The sequence below is a fragment of the Phalacrocorax carbo genome, chromosome 6 (assembly GCF_963921805.1).
Source record: "Phalacrocorax carbo chromosome 6, bPhaCar2.1, whole genome shotgun sequence".
In the NCBI taxonomy this organism is placed as follows: Eukaryota; Metazoa; Chordata; class Aves; order Suliformes; family Phalacrocoracidae; genus Phalacrocorax; species Phalacrocorax carbo.
This window is the reverse complement of record NC_087518.1, coordinates 32,691,370-32,717,989: the sequence shown is the minus strand read 5'-3', so window position 1 is coordinate 32,717,989 and position 26,620 is coordinate 32,691,370. Positions and strand designations below refer to the sequence as shown.

At 42.8% G+C, this 26,620-nt stretch overlaps 2 protein-coding genes across 9 annotated transcripts in view; both read right to left on the bottom strand.

Moving 5' to 3' along the window:
- CEP350 (centrosomal protein 350) overlaps positions 1 to 7,917 on the bottom strand; it is a 78,071-nt gene extending 70,154 nt beyond the window's left edge. For all 8 annotated transcript variants that reach the window (XM_064454506.1, XM_064454505.1, XM_064454511.1 and 5 more), the window contains exon 1: positions 7,699 to 7,917. The gene's annotated coding sequence lies outside the window, so the exon portion shown is untranslated. The remainder of the gene's footprint in view (positions 1 to 7,698) is intronic.
- Positions 7,918 to 12,785: 4,868 nt separating this feature from the next.
- On the bottom strand, positions 12,786 to 24,856 carry LOC135313898 (torsin-1A-interacting protein 1-like). Its single transcript, XM_064454504.1, has 6 exons — positions 24,575 to 24,856; positions 24,190 to 24,258; positions 20,272 to 20,388; positions 19,037 to 19,093; positions 16,433 to 16,492; positions 12,786 to 15,365 (listed from the first exon to the last, which is right to left on the bottom strand). The coding sequence occupies exons 1-6, from the start codon at positions 24,717 to 24,719 to the stop codon at positions 14,557 to 14,559; spliced, it is 1,257 nt and encodes a 418-aa protein (XP_064310574.1). The 5' UTR covers positions 24,720 to 24,856; the 3' UTR covers positions 12,786 to 14,556.
- Between the last annotated feature and the right edge of the window lie 1,764 nt (positions 24,857 to 26,620).

Sequence of the window (26,620 nt, the reverse complement as noted above, 5' to 3'; positions counted from 1 at the left end):
TCAATTCAGAGGTTAAAGGAAAGCGGGGACAAAAAGCAGCTCAACAGATTAAATGCCAAAGAACAACTGAGGAGACAGCAGAGATGGCAAAAGGTTATCTGCAGGTTGCATTAGGCTACAAGGATCTTAAAAGTTTGTTGAAAAAAGGTGAAGGTCTGCAGAATCAGCAGAACTGACCTCCTGGTTATTTGGTTGTTCACTAGGAGACAGATATCCTACATAGGTTCATTAAAGGCCGGTCTGCCAAGCCTTATCTTGGGTGAACAGTTAAAATACAGACACCACTCTGTTCCAACATTTCAATCCCATGTCAAATGCCCATCTCATCCTCTACTCATTTTTCCGAGACAAAAAAAAAAGTACACAAGAGAAGGCACAGCAGAACTGATGGAGATGAGGACCAAAGTGTAAACTACCATGAAAAGGATATACTCCAAACTCCTGAAAGAACCAGGGACACACCCCCACCCCACACTCTTCCACAAACACTGTTCCCATGGAAAGACACTGAAAAGGACCAACAGATCTGAAAGCACACAAGAAGACACCAGAAAGGAGGAAATGGAAACTAAGAGAAAAACACTGCCAAATAGAAAAAGATGAGAAACAAGCACTAAATTTACTACCAAACATACCAAGGATGACATTGAAAGGTAAGAGAGATAACAAAATAATAAGTCAACATGGTAAGGACAGCATTATGAAAGGAGCAGGAGATACCAAAGTCAAATTTGCTTAGGAAAGGTACACAAAAACGTCAAGAGATAAAAAACAGGGCTGGAATAAGAGAAATAAAAGTGGTGAGAGAAGCAAGATATAAAAAGGAAGAGAATGGAGAAAGACAGGAAGGAGATAAAAATTTAATGAACTTTTGAAGAATCAGTAGAGAGAGCAGCAAAAAGGAAGAAATGAAACTGGTAAATGGGTCCAATTGTCAAGTTTTTCAAGCACCCTCAATATAATTTTTTTCTTAGCAGTACAACCTTGATAAGAAGAGGAAAGAGGAAACTCAGAAGTCATGGCACTGAAACAAGGAAACAGGAGAGGAAACTGAATCATACAGATTCAGAGAAGGCAGAGAATGTAAGCAAGAGATTGCCCACTGTTATTTTCACTATTGTTTAGTGGTTATGCAAAAAACCCCAAAAACTAGTATGCACAGGGAACAGTATTCCTCAAGACCTTGTTTCTTGTAAAAACACAGGGATACCAAATGAAGAGGAAAATATGAAGCTTTGCTAAGAGTAAGGAGAGAAACAAATTTAATATTGACTTCTATGGGATATTCTTAAATGTTTAATCTCCAAAGTGGCAGATATTGCTACAAATTGGGTATATAGCACACGAGGTCAGCAATTCACACAGCTTAAGCTACAATAAGACTGCAGTGCCAATAAAAGAAGCCAACTTTTCCTTTCTTTATGCCTTGGTCTCTCTTGCCTTATTCAGGTAGAAAGTCAATGGGATTATGTAGTAAAGCAAAGTGGACTGGGAATCCAGTAAAGTCTGAAAGTAGCTTTTTTGTTCTTTTTGCTTTCTTAGTTTCAGTTATGTCATACCATAAGCTACAACCTCTGCACAAGCAGGAGGAGAAGGAATGGAAGAATCGGGGAACAGCTGGATCAGTCCCAGTCCTGTATTAGCTGCTGTCATGTATCGTAATCTACAATCTACAGTTTTTCCCCAAGACCAAATGCTTGAGGTTGCTATTGCCTTTACCTCGAGGAGCGTGGGACTGAGGGAAATGAGAACCATTCCCATCACCTTCTTACAAGTGTAGGTACCAATGGAGCTCAAGGGCACCACGGGAGTCTATACACCCTGCTCCAGCACATCCCACTGCACCGATGCTGTGCACCGCACAGACCACTTGTCCATGGGGGAAAATGGGCACAGAGACAAATAGAAGGTTTTAGGGATGTTTTTTCCTGTTTACAAAAGTATTTTAAGTTTCCATGTACAAATAAATGAAAGTTGACTTCTGAATCCTAAAGACCCTGTGGAGCTCCTGTCTGTGCAGCTACAGTTCTGCATTACTGTCAATAAAGGACACACACAGGTGGACAGACACAATCAGACCTAGTTGAGCAAACTATTTTTCTGAGTCAGCCCACTGAAAGTGATGGAATTTCTATTTAAAGATGCCAGAAACACTTTCCATGTCTCCTCAAATACCACAGAATACAATTAATCATGATACGCTTGAGTCTAGAATACAAATACCTTTAACTACTAATTTTTCTGGAAAATGAGCTTTTACCATATTGCATTATCCCATTTAAATTAGAGCTAAAACTCTCTACGATACATTGATCTAAGACTTTATTTGATTATGTTTATGGACTTTTAAAATGTTTTCTGATACAAGAGTAACATACTTTTGGGTTTTTTTGCCTCAACATATTTTGAGAAAACTTTGTCTCTCAAAGCAATTAGATGCAGGTGATTTACTGACCTTCCTCAGGACTGAGGACAAGTTCCAGCACAACACACAAAATGCACGACGTACTTGTCAAAATAGCGCCACGCCTCCAGAATCTATAGCAACTCTGCAGAGTCGCACAGGTCCTCCCCACCTTCTTACAATGCTCATTTATATAATAAGCCTTCAAATGAAATGTATTTCAGGGGCAAAGGTTCTGAAAGGGACTTAATATTCAAAATCCAAGTACAAGTCCAACCGTACAATGCTTCACAGATGCAAACTTCATCTTAATACCTCTCCACCGTATTATCTCTAGTCTGTAATCTCTGCTTTGTGCCTCCAAAATTATTTTGGCTACAAAGTTGGGGATTTTTCTTCTCATGATTTTTAAGTGGTGCTAAGCTAAAGAGTCAATGGGTTCAAACTATTCAGAATGCCTTTACAAGAAGTTTTGCTGGTATTTAATCTGACTGGCTGCTAATACTATTCGACTTAGAAATATTTTACTGGTCTAGATTGCACTGCAACCCGTCAGCAAGGCTGTACGTAATGTCAATGGACACAATTATGTAAAGCTGACACAAGGAAAAACTGGAAGTAACAAACACCAACAATGCCAAAGGAGCTTGTGGATGCTAGCTGCTCTGAACAAGCAAAGTTTTAGATAATACTCAGTATTCTGTGTTGTAGTGCAAACAGTAAATATACCAGAAGGACTCACATTCCAACTCTGGAAAATAATAATTAAAACAAAAAACAAGCTTCAAAAGTAAAAGAAACATACCAATAAGTTTTTATCTGTCTCAAGCTAGAAAAACATACAAAAGCTTTTAGGGATGTAAAGGAAGTAAAAAGAAATGAACAATCAAGATACACACTTACAGACAGAAAAGCAGTAAAGAATTACAAAGCACATGTCACTACCTCTAACTGTTAACCAGGAAGATAAATTATATCAACAGTCACACATCCATCAAATGTCAGAAAATATAGTAGAAAAATACCAATATGTTTCATGAGCTATAAGATTAAGCCACTGGCATCAGTCAGCTACTAAGTTTGCATCCACACTATAGTGAAGATATTTCTATAAATGAAACATTACTGAATCTGATTCTCTCCAACTATACGCTGAGGATGGACATTTACAATACGCTTTTGCTATGAAAAGCCACAGCAACTTGCAAAAGTGTCTCTGCTTCATCACAAGTGATATAGAAGTGATGAAAACAACCCTGGCACTAAAAAATGGATTAGCGGTTTTACTGAAAGGAAAATGCATTGAATGTCTTACTCTGGTGCATCGCATGCTAGGAGGTACTCTGAGGAAATCTATTGACATGAACATTGTGACAGCTAGCATAACTCGCTTCATTGTTCATAAAGAAATCAGAGCACAAAGGCACAGAGAATGTGTCCATTTATTACAGAGATGCACATGAGGGTTTGCCGATCCATTCAGAAGTTCTGTGGTTTTTTGGTTTGGTTGGGGTTCTTTTTTGGTTTGTGTTTTTTTTTTTTTTTTTTTTGGTTTTTTTGTTTTTTTTACTTCAAAGAGCTTTGCATTTATGACCGAAAAGAAAATAAGCAACACACCCTAGTTTCAAAAACAAATAAAATACTCTGCATTTATTTCCTTGGCCTTCAAAAGTTCACTCGTTCCATCTCCAGTTACTAGAAACTGCACATTAGAAGATTTAAATTCTTGCAGCCCTTAATAAATCAATTCAGCAGAATATGCTCAAATTCTTCAACAAGTCCTGCCTTCGAAAGGCTAGCATCCGCTATCCTTCACCTCCCAAGGAACACTCCACTCTGAGGGAGTCGTCTTAGAATTCCCAAGCAATCCCCTGTGCCAAGTACTAGAACCAGACCTGCCAATTTTGAGAGTTTAAGACAACAGCTTTCAACTGCTCAATACCACCAAGGACATACAAGCAGAACAGCAACTTCATCTGCAGCTGTGTCAACTGCAGACTGATCACTATTTTCTTTCAAAGCAGAATAAAGTGCATTAAAACTTCAGGGAAAACATTCCAAATGTCACTTTCTTAAGTTTGATGCCTTTTCTCTGAAATTGCATTCAGAAGTAGTGTCTGAAAAATGTCTCAATAACAACATGAGATGTCAAAAAAACACCACCCTAACCCCCATGACAATCTGAACAGTGACCATCAGCACTGCCTCTGACCTGGCATTGCAGAGACTGGTACCACGACTCTGCTGAGAAGACTTTTTCTTGAACTAGCTAAAACCATCAAGAAAATATTTTCTCATATTTAAATAATTCCATCCCATTAAAATCTTTAAGTGCCTAAACCCTAAATGCAGATTTTTCTGACAATTCCACCTGATGTATTTTGCTGTTAGCAAACATAACACATCATGTTAATGACTGGAAAATATCAGAGCAAAATATAACTTTTTTTTCTTTGAACTTTTACACTCTTTTGCCATGGATCGGACTTAGTATAAAATTCTGCCCTCAGTGAGGCGTGTTCTTATGAAGCCAAAACACAGCCAGAATTTCTGTTAGCTTTCACTAAGTTTCAATTGACCTAGTATAATTGATTAGTTCATTTATTTGCTCTATTCTTTCACCAGTATATTGACAAAAGTTTCAGACTTATGCATACAATTAATTTTGTTCCCAATCAAGTAGTCGATTAAAGTCTATTATATCATTAGCACAATGATACACATACATCTTCCAAGCACTTACATCTATGGATAAATTTTACACTCAGACATTCTGATCCAGCCACATGCCTAATATATTAACTGTACTGGGAAAGCTTCCTCTGCACTCAGCTGACAAAACCCTTCTGTTACTGTTATTATACCACTATACTTGTTCTCATATTAACACAGCTTATATTGGTTCAAATAGCATGAATTACATCAGTTAAAGTACATCGGTAGGACAGTTCAAACAGCACTGCTGTACTGACAAAAAAGTCACACTCTCGATACAAATTTCTAAGGTAGAGTTGAGCAGGTTTAGCAACTTGACAGTGATGAAGGAACGCATATAATCCTCCCTAGTAACCTCACCACTCCTCTGTGATAGATGCAGTGCTCATCCAACTGCGTCACGAGCCAGTTCAACTCACTAACCCAGCAGAAAATTGTTCCGTGTTTTTTGGTTTTGTGGGTTTTTTTGTTGTTGTTGTTGGGTTAGTTTTCTACCAGTTTATCAAACTGAATCAGGTTGCTGCGTGGTCAATGCCAGAACTGGTCAAAGTAGGGGAAGCGAAGCAGCAGCACAGCATCATGCTTGCTCACCATACATTGTGCAGCTTCACCTCACTGCCATAGATATGGCAATACAAAATAGATCTAGCACTATGTGCCCTAACGCACCTGATTTCAAACACATGCCTAACTTTAAGGATCTTAATAAGACTACATCCTCATCTGGACACATTGAAGTCAATGAGACTAATCGTACTACTTTATCCACAGGTGCGGATAAAGCATAACTTTCTTTGCAGAAACCAGCAGCATGTCTGGTAGAGGGGTGCAAGGAGGTGCAGAAAGTTCATTCTACCCGAGTCAACAAAACCTTTGGAGTAGAAGTGGCAATTCCAAGATTAGATTCTTATCCATTTAAAGGCATGCTTATAATATGGTGGTACAAATTGCTGATAGTTATTTCAAACCATGAAAGACACGATCCACATTGCAACTGTTGTATCTGTCAAGTCTTCCCAGTGTTACAGCAGCATACTTCAGGTATGCACCAAAGCTTAGCAAAACAAATCCACGCATACAAAATGTTTTATAGTTTTAAAATCATGTTCTTTCAGTTGCCACCACACCTAGCCTAGGGAGTCTACCAGAAGATTTATACCAATCAGCAATGCAATTTCCACAGTACCCTGGCCCCATGCAGAAATGTGTCATTACAACATAATTTATGTTGTTCTATTCAGTGGATGCAGCATACCTTTGTCTAAGATAGCGTCACTCACAGAAACTGAAGCCTTCAACAGTTTACAGTGTTTGCATGGCCACACCCTCAGTTGCATTTAATTATCTACAGCATTACCTAATGAAACTGTTGTAGCAACCAGAACTATATGGAAGAGCGAGCAGTTCATATAACTCAGCCTGTCTACGCAGACAGTCGCAACACACTCTGACCTTGCATGCAACGCAATGATCAAGAACCCGACCATCTACAGCTCCTCACACGTTTGTCCAACAAGTACTAGGCTTTTGGTCACCGTACAGTCTCCTGAACAAGTTTTCAAGCCTGTATGCTCTGTAGCCCTGTGGAGTAGTTTAAGATGACCAAAATGCATAATTGAACAGTCAAGTTTTAAGTTTTCAAGTACAAGACACTGTAGCATTCATCTACTCAATGAAGCTATTTGACCCATAAGCCTCTACATGCACATACATACACAGTGTGCCAGGAGATGCCTGGGTGCTGAGATGCAGCTTATATCCAAGGAGAGAAAGCGATTAAGTATCCCGGGAAAACTACATCAACAGTAGGCATTATACCACAGAAAACCACATCCGCAGGAAAAAAGCCACAGTCATGCTAGTATAAAAACCTTTATGCCACCAACAGCCAAACTGAATGGTACCAAGGAAGTCGGGGCAGATGTCACCCAGGGATGCAAGAAGCACTCAAGCAGGGAGACAGCGAGAGCTCCCCGTCCTACTCCTCCTCTCCCAGCCCCAGCAAGCCACAGCCCAGGGTCTGGAACCCCACACGACAGCCACAAGCAGAGCCTACATTTAACCTTTAAAAGGGCCGTCCGAAGCCCGGCTCCGCAGAGCGGGGCGGTTCCCGAGAGGAGCGGGGCCCAGCTGAGCCCGCCCCGGCCGGCGGACAGCGAGCCGCAGCCAGCACAGCTTCACAGAAAAACCCGGTTTCGGCGGTTTTCCCCATACAAGGCGAAAAGACAACAGTGAAACTAGAGTTCCCTACTCTCCCTCCGCTACCCCAATACAATAAGCAGTAGTAAAACAAATGAAAACTAGAAGAAAAAGAGACTTAACGGTAAAGCGGCGGCGGTCGGAGCCCGGCAGAGGCCGGGCCAAGTGACAGCCGGCAGCGCCGCCCGCCCGCCGGCACTCCGGGCCCCGGCCGGGCCCGCCGGGCCCCCGCAGCGGCCAGAGCCGGCCCCCGCCGCCGGCCCCGCCCCGGCTCCACCTCGTTCGGCGCCCCGGCCCTCGGCGGGACGGCAGCAGCCAGCGGCGCCGGACCCAGCGCGGCCTGGGGCGGCGGCGCGGGGCCGCTCCCGGCGCCTCCTCACCTGGTGGCGGCAGCGGCGGCGGCGGCGGCGGCAATCGAAGCCTGCCGCCCCCGAGGCAGGTCGCGGCACATCCCGCAGAAAGTAGAGAGAACAGCGGCGGGAGGTGGCAGCGGCGCCTCGAGCTCGGCTCCGCTGCCCGCCGGCTCGCAGCCCCCTCAGCGGCGCCAGCCCGCCGCCATTACCGGCCAGAGACTGACACGGAGCGGCGGCGGCGGCGGCGCGGGGCAGGGCGGGAGCAACCGGCCAAATCTCGCGAGAACCGGGCCGCCGCGGACCTTTCCAACATGGCTTCCCTTTCCCCACCGCCCTGAGCCTCAGCCTCGCCAGCGGCCATGTTGTGCGGTTCTCACCCGAGGCGGCCCCGCAGCCCGCCTACCTTGCCGAAGCCGTGCTGAGGCGAGGAGCGGAGCCCGGCGCGCCCCGGTCCCGCGCTGCAGGTGCACCCCAGGCGGCGGGAAGGGCTGAGGGCGGCGCCGGCCGAACGCACCTTTCATGGTGCCCCGAAGCCCACGCAGCCCGGCCCCGGGCGAGGCAGCCGCCGGCGGCTCCCGGCCTCGGGGCGGAGGCGGCTAGGCCTCCCACCGCCTCCCCGGTCACCCCACCGGCCCGGGGGGGGCCAAGCCCTCACGGTCGTCTGGGCGCCAGGCCCGCCCTCAACTTCAGAAAAACCTCCAATATTTTCCTCGAAGCTTCCCCCCCCGGTTGTGCAGGCTTGACTCGCCGGTTCAGGCCACATGCAAATCGTGTAAAAATGACGAGCTGCGGCAGGGCTTTCGCTTTTGATGCGAGAACAGGACTTGGCAATGCTTATTAAATCACCGCTGCAAAGCAGTGCCAACGCTGATGCTGGCATTCCTGAAGCGGCTCCAGTCGAAACTAGGGCACCTTTTTTTTTAGTCATTTGTATTCATAGCTAAGTCACCTTAATAAAAATATTCTAATCTTTTTTGCAAAATGAAAGAGGCTCTGATTACAGGCTCCCAGTTGCCATATTTAAGTTTAAATAAACACCATTTGCAAAACTTCACAGAGCTGACTTGAGTACCACCGATTTGCTTCACTTTTAACAGTCATCATAAAGACGGAAGAGCTTGTTAGTGTACTATCTTCTACTGCATAGATTCCACATAGACTGCGTTAATACCACCCATGTTTCAAAAATAGGTCTGTTATCCAGCTGTAACAAAATTATTTTCACTGAAGAAGGAAAGTTATAATAGGAAAAAAGAAATTCTTCCTACAGTTATTTTTGGGAATGTGTCTTTCAGACCTTTTCTACAACTTCACCAGAGTCTGGTTTTCAGTCATTAGCATGATTGCTTCACTACAGATGCCAAATTTCTTGGGGAAGCACGGGGGTAGAGAGTTATCTACCCCAACCACTAAAGGATAACTAAAACTACTGGAGCTTTTTCTTTTTTCTTAACTAGAAAGGATTCAATTATTTTTAGATAGCCCCTCCTCTTGTGAATGGTCAACATTTTGCATATAAATTATGCCAATATGGGAACACCACACAAAAACACCCTAAACGCTGAGAGACCATTACAACTGTGAACCTTAGGCAATGCAGAACTTAATCATGTCACAATTACAGGATACCCATTTAACCTTAATTTGGCTCCTTTACATACACAAACTAATTACAGAGTGTATTTTCCAGCGTAAGCATACCTCCTTTGAAACAAGAGGTAAGCTTGAGATGTCAGTGGTTAAACCTTTGAAAAGGATTTTATTTTGCCAGATGAGGGAAAAAGTACATGAACATCGAAAGATGAGCACAGCTCCAATGGGAAAAAGCAGTAAGTAATGCCTAATTCCCTCCTGAGTCCTCAAAGAGCAAACCTGTTCCTGCCAAACGCAGGACAAGACTGTTAATAATAATGATGACAATTTCAGTCAATGAAAACAATATTACTACAGTGTATGGGAGCCCTGATCGCAGACTAGGGCAAATTAAATTATTACATTCCCTGTCATCACCTAGTGTTTGCTTAAATTTACTGCTTAATATTGCTGGATTGGCAACCTATTTAAATTATTCAGCACTTTTGTAATGCACTACCTCTTTAATTATGCTTTTAAACATAGTTTCTCTTTTCTGCTTGGAAACAGTTAATCTAGTTTCATGCTCCTTCTCATCTTCAGGCAAACAAGGCATCACATTAGGATTTTCTCAAACATGAAAATCATTTGTTTTCAGTCAGCCAGATAAAATTAAAGGGCAATGTTTGTCTACTGTTTTTGCTTCTATATGCCTTCTATTCGCCTTCTATTCATTCTCTGTATCCGTCAGTGGAACTTAACTGTAAAACTTCAGATTACTTTTTCAAAGATTCCCTACCAACGGGCATAAAGCTCTGACAGGCAAACGCCACACGAAAAGAGAAGAGAAAGATACTCTTATCGAAAATAAAATAATATTGTAAAATTCTCTAAGATTAAAAATAAAGAAGTTGTTTACCTGCAAACAGACACAGCTGAGAGAAAAGGAAGAATTGAACACACTCCAGTTTGATGAACTGCTCGCTAAATTGCAAAGCAATGGAGATAACCACAGCAAGCACTGCCCGAGCACTAAAAGTGGTAGATGGAAACAGATAGTAAGTTAAAACTAAAGAGCCACAATCTCATCTTACACCAACTTGGCTATTGCAGCTTTAAGAGAGAGGTTTGGAAAGTTTTCCACTCCATACTACTCTTGCACACCCCATCTAAAATTAGAAAGGGGCAGCTGGCTATTGCAGCCGAAAGGCTGGAGCCCCCCCAGACTCCCTCCCCCCTTGCCTTGACTGACGTGGCTCCCAAGAGCCATGGAGGAATTTGGGGAAGGGTGCTTCCACCTGTTGGACACGGAATAAGGTTGTTCAGGCATTCAATTATAAATCCAACTGTCAGGAGCTGACAATAAAACAGGACACAGGACAGCTGTGAGGACTATAGGAACACCCCCCCCCCCCCATTTTGCAGTTTGTCTTACAGCAGAAACAATGCATGAAAAATTGTTCTCTGCATGGTTTTGGCTTATAAAATAGAAGGAATCACTTCAAATTTATTCTCATAGCTTTCCAACTGTACTACAGGGTCTTAGCACAGAATCTGGCAAGTTGTTCATGTATCATTACACACCTCCAAAATCAGATATTTTTTTTTCCTAAATACAGCATACTGCCAATTGCACTGCAGACAGTGCACATAGCTGCATTCAGTACAGAAAATACTTTTAAAATACTTTTATGCCTACCTTCACATGGAGCTCACTTTGCCTTCCGCACTCAGTTTGAGCCAAATCGATCATTAGCTCAAAACATTTTTCAAAAAAGAGTGTATGAAAACTATAGTTTTTTTTTAAATCTGTGGAAAATGAACAAATGCTTTGTTGGTGTGAAAAAAATGGGGGGGGGGGGAATAGTCCTTTTAATGAACCTACTTAGCATGCTCAAAACTCCACTGCTCAGTGCAACGTGACTCAGGGCAGGGCAAGAGAGACAAAGTAACAACGGCAGGGCTGCGCATTGTTCTGTGTCTCTTTTACAACATCCCCTGCTGAAGGCAATAATGGGTATTGCCTTTGAGCACCTGGAGGATGGCAACAGCAGGAGTAGCAGAAGAGTGGCCACACTCCACCTTCCACCTGGGCTGGCTACCTGCAAGGGGGCTCCCACCAGCTGCAGGCATCCCTCTGCTCGCAATCCAAGGAGCAGTTTGCGTTTTCCAGTCCAATTTGCAGATTGCTGGAAATTTTTTCCATCAATTGGTGTGTGGCTGGTTCTGTTCTCCAAAGACAGTGTTCTGCCCAAAGTCTGTATGCTGTAAACTCGTAGAACAAGAAACATCCTCTTCTCAGTCCCAAGGCCAGACTTTGCATCTTTACTCTATATAAGCACATTTTTGCTGTCACAGACTATTTAATTTGCTGAGCTGCTGACAGTTAGGGACAGTTCAACTTCAGAAGTGAGATTGCTCTAGAAGCCAAAGCATTTTACAGTTGGAAAACATCAAATGGCTACGTTTGCTTCAGGCAATTAAATAATTATACAAGGAGGATAGTTATCAGTTGCCTATGAGCAACACAGACAGACATTACTCTTCACCTCTGCCTGAGGAGGAGTTACTTAATGAGATCTTCATTAAGTACCTGTGGATATTTAATGAGAGCCTTTTAAGGACAAAGCCACACAGAGCTATGAAAAGGACCTACTTCTTCAACACCAGGAACAGTCTTATAATCCCAAACCTTCCCCTCCTCCAGAAGAGGCTACTGTGTAGAGCATCTTGCTTTTGATTTATTTTTCCAGACTAAGCAACACACCATATATTTGGAAATAAACCTCATTTTTGCAAGTTAAAGCAAAACAAAAAGAAGTGATTCTCCGTTGTCTGGCACATTAAGCAGAACATTAAGTCTTCAGTTTCCAGGCACCTTCCTATTTTGTCTTGAAACAGGGTAACATAGCTCTTTAATACCCTATAGTTTTAGAAACAGAAAATAACCTGGTTTACATATGTTTTATTAGTATAAGTATAAAATTATGACAGGAAAGCAGGAGATTCAAGTCTTTTCTGGGGCTGCTAATTCTGCTAAATACATATTTTTTCCTAAGCTAGTTTCTAGTAGGACTGTTCCTCCAGTCAGTTCACAGTGCACTACTTTGCAACAGTAAAGATACAGGAACACGCAGCTAGGAGTGGAACAAGAATTAAGTCATCCCTTCTGTCAGCTGCTGACTCTTGTGTCATCCTAATGAAACAAGTGAACCATTTCTTATCATTAGTTCCAGCTGAAATCAGAACTGCAGAATAATACAAGAACACCAAGTAAAAGACAATTCAAAGCTATCATAATTTCCTGTAACACACTGTGGCACAACACAATTGTGCCCTGGTAAGAGAAAACCCCTGATATTACCAAATACATGCATTTGCATCCCAGCATCTGTCACCCCACTCAAGTTTCTTAGAAGTTCTAAATTTTGGAAAAGGTTGTATTTTAGGCATCTGTATTTGGTCAAAGGTAAAAGGAACAATCTTAAACATGTAAAAAAAGTCTGACCACTTAAAATTCAATGGGCAAATATTAAAACAGCTTATAAAACAAACAAGTAAATTTATTTTTAATGAGTACTAAAATAGTTTACATAATATACAAACAAATATGCTATCAGGAGACACTCAGAAATAAGTCACAGTTGGTTGTTTTTTTTTTAAAATTGTCCAGTGAAATGTCCAAAATGTAAATGCCATCTTTTCCTTCCTGAGCTATTCTTAAACACCCAGAACAGAAGCACTTCCATGTCTTTTTACTGTTTACATTTCTTCCCATTAAAATAAAAAGCACTATACATTGCTGCTCTCAGTGGTTAGAACAAATCCACCTCTGTTTTAAGTGTCCACAGGTCTGTCTCTCTCAAACTGTGCTCTTTTATATGCTCCAGGTGATTTTGGTCCACTCCATGTAACACCCCAAACCTTTGCTTGCGCAAAGAAGCCAGAAGCTCCAGCACCTCAAGAGGTTTTCCTGGTTAAGAGGACTTTTTGCAACAGGACAGCTCAAGGGGCTTGTGAATAAGGATAGGTCCAAGAATCACTAATCTCTCAGCTGTTACAAGAACACAACCTGTTTATTTGAGGGCAGCCTTCACTCGATAAAACCAAATGCACATGGACCAATAGTTCAAGAGTGTACACAAACAGCAATGACATGGAAGTGCTGCAATTCTCTTTTTTTAAAAAAAAACAAAACACAAAATACAATAGAAACAAATACACATTTTTAGTCTGGTGTGAGGGATTCTTGGCATGAGGCACACTAAAAAGTATTTTTAAAACACTCATTGCAAATCTGTTCTTCACTAGAAGCTTATATATCAAACAGCAGGTTATATGCAAACAAACGAAGAAAGGCTATTTTAATAGGATACCAAATATGACAAATAAATACATTCTCTTGATGCAAAAATAATTATCTGATTAAAATGAGAAATAACCTATGCCTTCCTACACTTCTGTTCAGAAAGGAGATGCAACAGGTACTTAGTACACACAGAGCTGACATTTTATAATTTCTCCCCAAATTTTAAGACTTGCAGAAATTTGACAAAGAGCAGAGAATTCTTGGAAGCAGTGAGGCAGAGAGGTGCTGAGGGATTATTTAACTGCCATCAGTACTACTAAGGTTAAGCAATACATTGTACCTCAGCTGTTCTCATTCTCCACAACTGTTGGGGCAGGCTCGTTTAAGAAATAAATGGTTGCTGAAAGGTTCTCTACAAGTTACAAATCTTTCAAGCAATTTTGCCACTTCTAGAGGTTGCCAGAGACAGATGACATCTATGTTGTGATCAGATGGATCAAGAAAAAGCTTGTGCTTATACCCACATCACTTTAGCATAATTTTCAGTTTATGTTTTTTTCTTATGTTAGAAGAAAAGTAAGCAATTCTGGCAGATGAAGGTGATGTTTTTGCATTCTATTACCTTGTCAAATACAATACCAGCTTTATGCACCACCTGAAAAGGGTCCTCATAGCAAAGCCAATAGTGCACCCAGACAGCTTCAGAAGCAGATGAGTGGTTCTGCACTAGTGGATGCTTACTTCCAGCTTCAGGACACCAAGCCTGAATAAGTCACTGAACACAACTTACAAACAACCAGGAAGTTCATTGCTTACATTCTGTAGTTAATTTAGAGAAGTCCCAGTTACTTTTGCAGAAACAACCTGACAGCTGGTAGAATATCTTTGCACAGAAAGGACTGTATGCTGCTTGAGCTTAGCAGCTGCAGTAAGTTCTTCCCTGTTCAGCCACTGTAACAAACATTTTCTGTCTTCCTCCTTTCCCGAGTCGTCTCCAATAACTTTTATGTGCATCCCTCCACAGGAAGGCCCTTTTCAGGCCAAATAGGCAACACAAGATGAGATATACGGCTCCACAGTCCACTCAGCTTATCTGTGTCCATGCTATTATAAGAACTAGGAACATCTGGACTGGTAAACTTTGCCCAGAGGAAATCCCGGACTTTCTCCTCAACTTCTTGTAAGGTGATGCTCTTTCTCAGCGACTGCTCATCCAGGAGAACTGTCAGCAGAAGAGCCACATCCTTAAATGCTGCATTTTCATGGTCACAGTACTTGTAAAAGATTAAGGTGGAGCCTGCAGGCAGTAACTCAAATCGATGCACCACTGCTACCTTCTTGCCTTCTCTGAACCCAGAGCTGAGCTCATTATCTACCTCCAGCTTGACAGTGTCACTATCCATTATGGCTTTGTCTGCCCCATTAATTTTGATTGTAGTAGCATTCTGGGAGAAGGCAAAAGCATCAGCAATCTCGTTACTTAGGCACCTCAGCGCTTTCTCAGCTTCTTGGCCAGCTGTGAACAGTAAGATGGCTGGCTCCAAATGCAGATGGGAAGCATTAAGGTGTTTCTCAAGGAAGACATGGGTTCTCTTCCACAGACTGGGGTCCTGACTTTGGTACGTATTTTTTATTTTCTTCATCTGGGCCCGAAACACTTGCAGAATTTGAGTATCTCTACTTGACAAAGTTGTATCCCAAAGACTTGGTATTCCACTCAACAGGACATAAAACAATGACAGACAAGACACAATTAACAGAACCAGTAACACAGTCCAGCTCTTGTGAAATCCACTCTGCGATTTACCATCATCTACAAAAAGGAGGAGCAAACAGGTAGAAAATATTTTAAAAGGAATCAGAAGTCAACAAGTGAGGGGGAAATAAGAGGAGACAGTAGAATTCAATGTACTCATCCCACTCTCAAGCTACTGGTACAGTAGTTGAAGAGCAAAAAAGACAACGTTCTAGTTAAAAAAAAAAACACACCAACTTTGAACTTCTGTAGTAACTTACTGAAGTAACAGCATTAAAAAGGACATTTTTACACATTTCCAGATTGACTAAGAAATCAGACATTCTTTTGAAAAAGGAGCTCTTCCAAAAGTTCATCAACACTCCACTCTATTTAATCAAATCCAAACTAAAAGCTTAAAATGGTTCTGAAAAAGGTCCAGCTTTTTCCTGCATTTAGGGTCTGCATAAAAAGCCCTGTACAAAACCTAGCATCACTAGAATGGTTTCTGTTTTGTTATTTCTCCTCTCTATTCCCATACGGGTAAAAATACTTTCTGCAGCAGTATTTGCATCTCAAACACTATCAGAAAACATCTGTGGTCTTTGGATCTGTCAGCTTCACAAAGAGCACAGACACCAAACAGTGCACAAGAAGCATATACAGTATCAGATATTTTGATTTGATTTTCTATTTGAAGAGTTAAATTAACACTTGTTTGACCTACTGCAAGGGTAAGGCTTGATTCTGTTCCCAGTCGAATTAGTGACAAAGTATACCAACCTCCCTGAAAACAAAAACAAACTGTATACCTTATGCTGCCTTTCTATACCTGAACTTTAATCAGGACAGCAGCACAACAGCTCTTAAATAAGAACATGGCTAAACCTGCCTCAGTTGTAATCTTGTAGCAAATCTTGTAAACACTACAGATGGAAGACCTTAAATTCAGGTGGAAATGCTACCTATTATATAAGACCCTTCCTTCCTTTGGGCTGAAAGCACATGCCCTAGCGAGCAAGTCATCTGTTCTGGCAAGGACCATCAGTTTAACACCAGCTACCAGGAAATCTAATACTTGAACTGGCATGAAAACGGTTAAATGGAACACATGAGTGAAACAGAAGTGAAAGCAGAAGTCTTACTTTTGGCCAAAGGCTGTGACAGCTTCCCTATACTGGGCTGATCTCGAGATTTACTTCTGCCTGTTAAGACATTAAGAAAGAAATATGAGAAAAATACTTAGGCAATAATTATAATCAATCTTCCAGCAGGGAGTTTAGCAGGGAGTTGAAACGACCAAACTGCAGTATTTTTATTGGAAAAGCTGTTCTTAGTTATACTTTTACATACAAACTTCTAGAAAGCTTACAGGAAGGTTAACAAAGCACCCTTGCACAACACCTTGAAGTGAACACAGTCTGCTAAGCAGGAGCAAAGGCAAGGCTGTGACCTCATCCCAGGCAGGGCTGTATCAAGTATGGGGCTTTCTGTTCTTTTCTGCATCATTCACCCTCCTATGCTCAAGCAAGGTTAGTCTTGAGCAAGGAAAATGACTCCTCCACCACTATTACTAGCCTGAGAAGTCCCATTCAACTGGCAGACCAACTCTCCATCAATGCTCTTTGCCAAATGTCAGTTCTTAAGACATCTTGACAATCTAGCATAAAAAGCACAAGTCCCAAACCTATCAAAAACCACCCCCAAAGATTTTAACTCTTGAAAAGTTATGCACATAAAGCCAGAGGCATTTCAAGTATAAGACAGATTTAATGATCTGTTATTTTCTGCACAAGGATCCAATGCCCCAATTAAGTTTCCTGATTCTGCTCAGGAATTTGAGGGACAAAAATGGAAGCTCACTTAACACACTTATTAGGAAAACAACATAATGCAATCTGTAAGTAGCAAAAGGAAGGCTATATGTTAAAGGCATAGTCTCATATTCCCTCTTGATCTACGTTGGGTCAGAGGCTTCATCAGCAGTCAGTTTCTTGGCATGAATTATACTTTTAAAGCAAAATGCAAGCTTTCAACATCAAAATATACTTTTAGTCTATTTATTTAAATGGGCTCAGACAGCAAAGTACAAGGGACATTGTTCATAACACTCTGTTATGGATAACTTTCCCAAGAGACCAGTATGAATATATACAGTGCAATTATTGGTCAGCATGTTTTCTGCATTTAGTCAGTTAATTAAAAAGACACAAGGATTTCTGACTCCTTGTGAATTACAGCAACTGGTTCAAAGCTGAAGGCTCTTTAATAACCAAATCAGGATACTGTCAGTGACACTATTGAGAATAAATTGAAAAAACACACCCTACAGTAGTTATTTAAGAACACTGAAATAAATTCTATAACCTTGTTTCTGTATGAACGTAATCTCAGAAGGTGCTAAAAGCAGCTCTGGTTTAAGCCAGAGCTTAACTGGTTTAATGAGCTATTCTATTCTGTAATTTCAACCCCTCCGCCCTGATGGGGGCACAGATGTGGAACTTGTAACTGGCTAAGCTTATATAAGTCTTCTAATAGTTAACAGATCAAAATCACCTCAATTCTGCAATATTTTACAATGTAGCCTTGTTTGCAGAGACTAGGTTTCACATTTAGGAGACAGCTGTGATTCATACCCTAAAGGAAAAGGTATTTCAATAAGTATTCTAAAAAACAGATCCTACCCTACCTAAGAATCTTGCCTTACTTACAACACAATTTGCATGAAGGCCAAGCAAATTATTTGTCTTGCCTAACTCAAAAGGCATAACTCCTGCAGACACCTTAGAGCTTTCAGAGTTTCAAGTGATTTTCTGAAGTTCTTCACCCAACACACAACTGGTCACTCCTGCAGCACCTATTACCTCTGGCACAGGAAAGAAAAAAGTACAAGACTGGCAAGAACTCCCTGCATCAATTCATTTTTCAAAGGCACTTCACAGATGAGCAGCTACAAGATGAGCTTTTCTTCCAGCAGGCACTGTGGTTTCCAAAAAAAAAAAACCAACCCTGAAAGACCCCCCCAGGTTCTCCAGATTGAATTCTGATTTACAAGAATTTGTTTACCTATATGTGTTCAGGATAGAAACAAGAGCCAAGACATTAAGAACAGAAGGCTAGTAAGAATTCAGAACATTTTTTTCCCCTCTCTTTCAAGTACTCTTCGAAGAGGGAAGAAAAAAAACCCAAACCAACAAATCCACACAACCAAAGATAAAAATCTGAAACAGAAGGGATCGGTCATTAGGTGAACAGACTGGAGTTTGCCAGCAAAGAAAAATGCTGCTCCTCTCCAGGAGTACAAGACAACTAATTCAATCATAGCAGGCCACCATTACTCAGGGAAAGGCTAGAAAGGAAGGTGATGCTTACAAACTCATCTAACATTCACTGCTACCAAAAGCAAAGGCTTTGCTCCCTTCCTCAGCTCACCCCCACAATGCTACTAGTACATGTTCTGCACTTACTGACTGTCCCATGAGCCAACTCCATTTCCTAACCCAGTCAAAAAAGGCAAAAGAAAAAGTGGGTCACTTTCTGTGGTCAGCAAGTTGAATAACCTCATAGAAGGGCTCTGGCATGTGCTGCCTTCTTCAGCTTCCATTTGGATCTGCCTCCTGGGCCCCTTTCCACCTTCCCAGACAGGGTGTCCCAGGGCTCAACAAAAAACATAAGCAGAGGAAAGGGAAAGAATTCTGTAATTTTCACTTAATTACAGGGAAAGACTAGGTAACTATTTTCAAGCTTACTCTGTGATGTAGTGGAGCAGTGATCTTGATTTTTCTCAAGGAAGTCAACCTTTCTCTCTGAAACCAAAGCACAAATGAAAGAACTTGGTTAACACATCAGTGGTCAGAATAAGACAGACAAGCTGTATGTGCTTTTAGCTCTATGAAATCTTCAAAGGTTATTTCGCAAGGAATATATGCTGTGCTTCCAAACCAAGCCTGTGCCATGTGACAGCTGCTCAGACCCCCCGTAGATGCGGAAAGCTACTATTATCCAATAGAAAGGGCTTAATCTGGCCCTTCACCCTGCTTTTCCCAGTATGACACAAAGTTACCCTTCCTATTTTTTCTTTAGAAAGAGTAATGATGCAATAACAATAAAATGCAAAGAATGGGAAATTAACAGCTTTAATTGATTGCTAATGGAGGGTACCAGATTTGTCACTTCTGAAACAAAAACTATTCAGCAGGAGGGAAAACTGAAAACAAACAGTGTAAAGCCACCACCTTAACACCACTGCTATCAGACCAGGGGGACTCCAGCAAATGTGGGCTTCATCTTAGCTGCCTTACCAAAACACCTGCACGTGCTCCTGTGAAACAGCAGGCTGACACAGAGGTGTTCTTACATAGTGTATACATTTGGACATATTCAAACCACCTGTAGTAACATAACTACCTTCTGATGGGCTAAAAAGTATCCCATATTTTCTTCCTCATATTTCCCTATTCCTTCTGTAACACACAGAGAAAAACCTCTCGAGCAACAAACAGAAAAAGTGCTCCCTCCCCTTGAGATCACTTGGTATAGTCAGCTTTCCCCTACTAAAGTCAGAAGTAACTCATCTTTTTAGAAAAATAACAGTTTTGTTTTGCTTTGCCTGAGGCAATTAAAGATCCACTCTCATAATAGTTTTTGAAGCAGGTATGATATTACTCATCATATTGTTTTGCTTTTCAAGGAAACAGATGTGCTTTTCAAAAAAACAGGTTATGTATTTATCAAAGTTTAAAACTGCACTTTCCTGAACTTCAAGGTTTTAGGCCCAAGATGACTGTCATACTACAATCAGTTTTAATTTAAGTCATGGGCAGGAGCAACCCCTGAAATTTTTTTTTTAAACTTGTTCATCTATTCAGATTTCAACTCAACAACTCCCCCTTTTTTAATAGAACTGAAAGAATGTCATTTTAGCACATTTAAGCAACCATTTGTTACAACATGGAAAAGGTTCTGATAAAACTAGTGCCATTACCTTTTAACGGTGTACAAATGTTTGGTTGATGCCCTGCTGGTTTCTTGGGTTCACCACTGTCATAAGCCTTTGTTTTTTCCTTTATTGGACTCTCTTGAAAGTAAATCGAAGAACTGCCTGTCAGGAAGGGGGGGGGGGGGGGAAGAGGATTGATGTAGGCACAGCATCAGTTGTCCTCACAACACCACAAAACCAAAGGACCAAGACACCATTTCAGAACATACACGATCAAAATCAGTGATTTTCAAGTTCTGATCTCCCAAGAGTAACTTTCTTAAAATGTAACCAAATGTGACCAAGACTTGAAAAGCTTATGGTAAATAAATCTGAGTTCACTACAAATATAGCTGCCTACACCACCACGTGCTTTTTTATTAGGGGTCTTTGGCTTAAAGACACTTAAACCCCACCCCCGACATCAAGACACCAAATGCTAACAGCCAAGAAATGCCTTACACTAAAGGGCTTCAGTGTAAAATAGTAAATACACAAGCACAGGAGCAAAGAAATTTTTTCCCACAGCTTTGGGCGCACAACTTACAAACAATAATTGTGCTCTCTTCCATAGCATTAGGCAGAGGGGAAGAGAGAGAAGCAAATACAGAATGTAAGTCCCCTCTTTATGTGAGTCCAAGCCATTCTTTAGGTGGGTCTCTTTCTCTATTAACCATAAGGGCAATCGAGGCACCTATGCTCCTAACTTAATCCCCTCAGGCAGCTGGGAAGAACCTAAATCAACACCTGTAGGTTGTTTGCTAAATTACACTGTCATTCAGAAGCTGAAACCCAAGTTAGTTCATGTTACTAACTCAAAGGAATAAAGCCCCATAAGATGACAGGAGTCACAGAGCAAAGGCCGGGGCTGGAAAGCCAGTCAAAAGCAGAACAGAGCAGGAGAGGTTTGAACAGATAAAGTGCAACCACATGGTCACCCAGATTCAAGGAGGGGGAAAAAAGTTCAGGTACAGAAAGAAATCTGGAGTACAGCTACAGTAGAGGCCTGACACACCAATCAACCTGAAGGGCATAAACAGAGGAAACAGCAAAGGGAAGAATATAATTGGTGAAACTTTTGCTCCATAACATTCACACTAGGCCCTTTTACTCTTAACAGTACTGGGTTCTCCCTGGATTTAATGTGTTTCTATAGCTCTTTTACCATATGCACAAGGGCAACACACAGCTTGCCACCTAGTGTTTATTAATTTCATTTCAAGAAAAGAGAACAGCCCTCTTCTACTATGTTCTGCATATTAGAAATATTCTAATATGTTCTGCCTAATAGCAGGTCTGTGTATGTGAAACATACAAAGGAGAAAAAACAACAAAAACAAAAACCAACCCAAAACACAAACAAGGGGGAAAACTAAGTTTTAAACTGAGATATTAAGTCACAGATACAACAGTAAAGTATTTGAACATAGTGCATGGGATACTATATTTTCAAAACAATCTTAAAAACCTGTTCAACAGTTGATTTCTCACCAAGATAAGAGTGAAGAAGCTCACCAAATAACGAGACTCTCAGGAGTGCCAAACAACATAGCCATATTTCACTATGTACTGAGGTTTTGCAAAGGAAAATCTCACTAGCAGCAGTGGCTGGTAATCACAAGACCAAAAATATCTAAGAATCTAAAGAGATGGACTGCTACTCATGCAGTCCATACTTTTTAATTCCTCTCCTTCTTTGCATCAATCAGTACTCTGTCTCTCAAAACGTTCTTAAAAGTTGTTGTAAAAAGGAAAGATGTAAACATATACAACTTCATTTATGACATGAAGACAGCTTATGCATCAGCACCTTCTGTAACGGGGTATTACCAACAGACAGGAAGAGACACACACACGTGAGCAGACAGCACACAGGGTACCCCCTAGAGAAAAAAATCAACTCCCCCTTTATGAAGTTTAACTTTCCTAAATATATATATATATAAACATAAATTCCAGTCCAGACATGCCTGTTCTTCCCTAACAAGGCCTTAAGCCTCCTATCCAAAGGATCATTCCTGCCTCCCAGGAAGCTAGCGAGGATTTTCCAATCCACCTTAAATCTGCTAGCCAGCCACCTTCTGCACGATCACCTGCCAAGAGAGAGTGATTTTCTTACTATCGCCATTTCATACATCCATTTAACCAAAGGGATTAGAAATCTGCAAGTTCATAAACTACAGTTTTATAAACAAAAATATAAAGCCACTAGTTTAATGTGGTGGAACTTGTTCTTTTATGTCTAGTACGTATCCCTGCGGGTTCAATCTTTTTCGACACAGAGATAAACCTGCGACACATCTGCTGCAATGTTCCACAGCAGCTACAGTCAGCAAAAACTTGAGCACCAAGAACACCTAGTGCCTGCATTTAACTCATACAGTAATACATGCTGCTTGCATATTTTAAGACAACTTCAACGGATACTGCTTTAGCTCACTGATCTAGAAGACGCCTGATTCGAGGCAGGGGTTGTAGGCAATTAAAGCTTTTTAGCTCCAGAAGCAAGTTGCCTAATCTCTATCTAAAACCTCTAAGCAGAAGCCAAAAACCAGTTTCTCAAGTTGTGGTTTTCCTTCCATTCTGCTCTTAGGGAAGCATAACAATTATGTCCTTACAAAAATCCACGCTGCTTGTCCCGCTGCCTCACAGACCCTGCATTCCCCCTGGTCTGCCCTAAACTCTGCAGAAAAAAAATCAATACTGTAAAGCTACAGGTGGGAGGACCGTATGGGGGGGGGAAATGACTCCTTCACTCCTGTATAAAGCATCACGGCCTCTTAACATCATACTATTATGCCTGTTGTGACTTTAATAAAAAACCCCCGTTAAGAGCTCAGGAAGGTGGGGGAAGGCATTCGTTCTCCCTCCAACCTCATTTTTAGAGATTAACAAAAAAAATCCTCAGCTGTATCTCCTAAAGCAGCCCAGTCACATTTAAAATATTAAACCTGTTAGTACCCTGTTAGCCATCATTTGGTTAACTCCCATAGCTTCTTTTCACAGATAAACCTTTGTACTTTTCCACAGAAATACTCACAACACCTCTCTTCCTCCCTTAAGATAAGTTTTTTCCATGCTTCCTGGAAATTCTGCTTCTGAAGCATAATACTGGCAGCCCTTTTTAAGGGCCATGCCCTGCAGTTGCAACAAGAGCTTGGTGACAGTCCTGTCGCAAGAATACAGACGGGAATGGAGAATAGTCTCAGGCTAGCCCAAATCATCCATGTGGAAATTGCCACATACTAATAATGCTTACAGTCCAACTCAGAATAGACAACACTAAAAGGGAAGGAAATACAGACAATTTGCTTGCAGTTTTCTGATGGAACGACAGGCTAAAGCCACAGGACTGTACTACACAAAGTAAGCATCTCTCAAATTTTGCGAGGAATACAATTTTCATCAGCTAAAGAAACAAGAAGGTAGCACACAGAGCTAACACAACAGCGTCCAAACGCAAGTACCAACACACACTTGGTGCTTCAGATAAAGGACAGGCAAGGCCCAACTATGCACGTGCTCACCAGCAATGCTCCTCGCTGTACAAAGCAGTCTTACAGCAATCTATTTGTGTGGCTCATGATGCTTTATTTAAATTCAGCCTTGAAAAACCAAGCAGTGTTAGTAAAACCAGATATTCCCCATTTGAATGCTGTGACAAAACAGTATTTCAAGTGATGTGCTGGGTAAAACAGCCACCTAAGGACTTCAGCGCACTCTACATGCACCAATCCTTCTGGAAGGCAGCAAAGTGCTCCCTGCCTCTTCTGTACGGAATAAAAACCACAGCAGGACTTCCTCACCTGTACGCCAGAGCCACGGTAGGAGCTAAATCCCAACAAACTCTGTTTCCTCTGGTCTCATGCATTGCAGCGCCTTTGCAAGTGGCGCGCAAAGCAACCTCACTGAATTAAAACCCACCTGCCGATCTACATGCTTTTATAGGGGGTCGAGTCAAGGAGTCCGGATTCCCAAAGTGATGCTCGTCTCCTGAAACGAGAAACAGGTGAAGGGCGTGGGCAAGGCGGGGGGGGGGGGGGGCTCTCTTGAGGCCTAACAGCCTTCCAGAAGCCCCAAACACCCCTTTCAAGCTCAGTGGGCCCGCCGAGGTGTTTCCAGCGAGAGTGCCCAGGAGCGATCCCCCCGCCCCGGGCTGCCCCTGCCTCCCCGCCCCGCAGGCAGGGCGGCAGTGGGAACGGAGAGGGCGAGGCTGCCCGCCCGCCCCTCTTCGCGCCGCCCCACCGCACCCTCAACCGCGGGATCCACCACCGGGCGCTGCGCGCGCGCGCCCGCCCGCCCCGCTCACCCTCCAACGCCCCTCCGGGACCGGGCTCGGCCGCGGCCTCCGCCTCGGCCTCCTCCTCCCGCGCCGCCGCCAAACGGGGGCTCTTCCGCCTGCGCTTCAGCTCGGTGGCGTCCGGCGGAGCCTGAGCGTCGTTCCCCCCCGCCATCCTGCTCGCTGCCCCGGCCGCCCGACGCCACCCCGGCTGACCGCTGCCGCCCCTCCACGCTGGCCTGAAGCTGCCGCCTTCCTGCGGCGAGGGCGGCCCCACCAGCCTCACTTCCCGCTGCGGGGCGGGCCCGCCGGCCGCCGCTTCCGACTGGGGTGGGGGAAGCGCCGCGGCGTCACGTGGCGCCGCAGCCGCCCGCCATGAGCGCCCTGCCCGCTCGGGCCGCCCCGCCGTGAGGGAGCGGGGCTGGGGCCCGCCGCCGCCGCCAGCCCGAGAGGAGGCCGGGCCCGGCGAGCGCTCCGGGCGGGACCGCGCGGGGCAGGGTGTCTCTCCCCCACCTGAGGGGCCGGGGTGTTTTTACCGAAAAGCGGGTTCGTTTGCCCGTTGCGCAAAACGCTAAACTTCCCCACCCGAGCGGAGGTCTCGCGTTAATTCTTGCGCAGAGGTGAAGGCCGGTTGGTAACTCCGCAAGGCGCCGAGACCCTACAAGGCATTGATGCAGTTAAATGTGTCAGTCACAGCTAATACTCACACCCCTCCGCTAATAATCGGTTTCCGTGTCACTTCACCTTAAAGGTACAGCTCCCGTTAAATTTACCACACGTGTCCAGAGAGTGAGGGGCTTATTTGAGTGGGGGGGTTTCAGGCCTATGGACGTGATTTTGAGTATTATGAGGGTAGTTCACCTAAAGGACACTTTGTTCTTACCGACATCCCGATTAGTTGTTCTCCTTGACTATATACTTTATCACCCAGTTCTCCGCATCTTTTGAGGCGGGTTGTTGGCTTTTATCAGTTTCTCTGTTCTTCAAGGATATAGTGATAAAACAAATGCTTCCCTATCTCTCAGCTCCCTTCTCTGGCTGCCACATTCTGTTTTGCCAAGCTGACATGGTTTGTTGTTATTACATAGAAGAAAATTCCATTTTTCCTTGGGATTTCAGGGGCTCAGGCAGCCTTGGGTGACCCCCTGGGTGCTGCCTCCTCCAAGCCCGGTGGGAAGGAGTGCTGCCTGCTCCCAGTGAAAAGCACCCATGCTGTATGGTTGCTATTTACTGTAACGGAGTATGCACGAGGGTTGCATTTGAAACTATTCCATGCTTGTGTATGCCTGGTTTTCCCCTCTTCCAACAGCAGACATGTTTTGTAACCGCTGCACAGATGCTTACCAGGGCAGCCAACAGTTCAGAAGCACTTTGGAAACACCTTGCTAAGCAAACAGAGGTCCTTTTACAAATTCTAAATGATTTCTACATACTGAAAAAGGATCAAGGCAGACGATACCGATGTCCGTAATAAACCTGATGGCAGTATCTTAACTTGCAATGCCCCTGAATGCATGTGCTCACATTTCTGACATTGTTTGTTTTGCAAGCTTGTAAATGGGGCAGGTGCATACATCTTCCATGCACCCAAACAAGAAGGCTGGGTGGGGAAGTGCCATTCAGTCTTCACTTCTGCAACTGTCTTGTCTGTACATCTATTTCAAAATATAATAGATTTTAATGCTATAGTAGCATATAGCATTATGTATACTGTGCTACCCTGTAAATGTTCCAGTTTCATCTAGAAGCAAGTGAATATTTGTGAGAGAAATCATGCATACCTCCTTCTGTACTAGCCATAGAGTAAATACTGCCATTCTTTTCAGATGTAAAAGCAGGACACAGATGTTGAGCAACGTTTTCTAAAGCAAAAATAAAAGAGGATGTAACAAACACCACATCAGGAGATTTCAAAGTACAGCTGAACCATCCATGCGGTTCAAGTCAAGTAGAAAAAGGTCTGCCAGCAACTGGCTCATGATTTCTGACCGGGCAGAACTACAGCTACAGCTGGTATCACTTTATTTGCAAGTTTCCAAAGCAAGTTACTAAATGATTACCTTATGTATATATTTA

What these genes read in the sequence shown, in the direction of transcription:
- LOC135313898 (XM_064454504.1), bottom strand. Translation starts at nt 24,719, where the DNA reads ATGGCGGGGGGGAACGACGCTCAGGCTCCGCCGGACGCCACCGAGCTG. An exon ending in AAAAGCATGTAGATCGGCAG is followed by an intron (nt 20,389 to 24,189) that starts GTGGGTTTTAAT and finishes CCTTCCTGACAG; the next exon opens with GCAGTTCTTCGATTTACTTT. An exon ending in CTGCTCCACTACATCACAGA is followed by an intron (nt 16,493 to 19,036) that starts GTAAGCTTGAAA and finishes ATGTCTTAACAG; the next exon opens with GCAGAAGTAAATCTCGAGAT.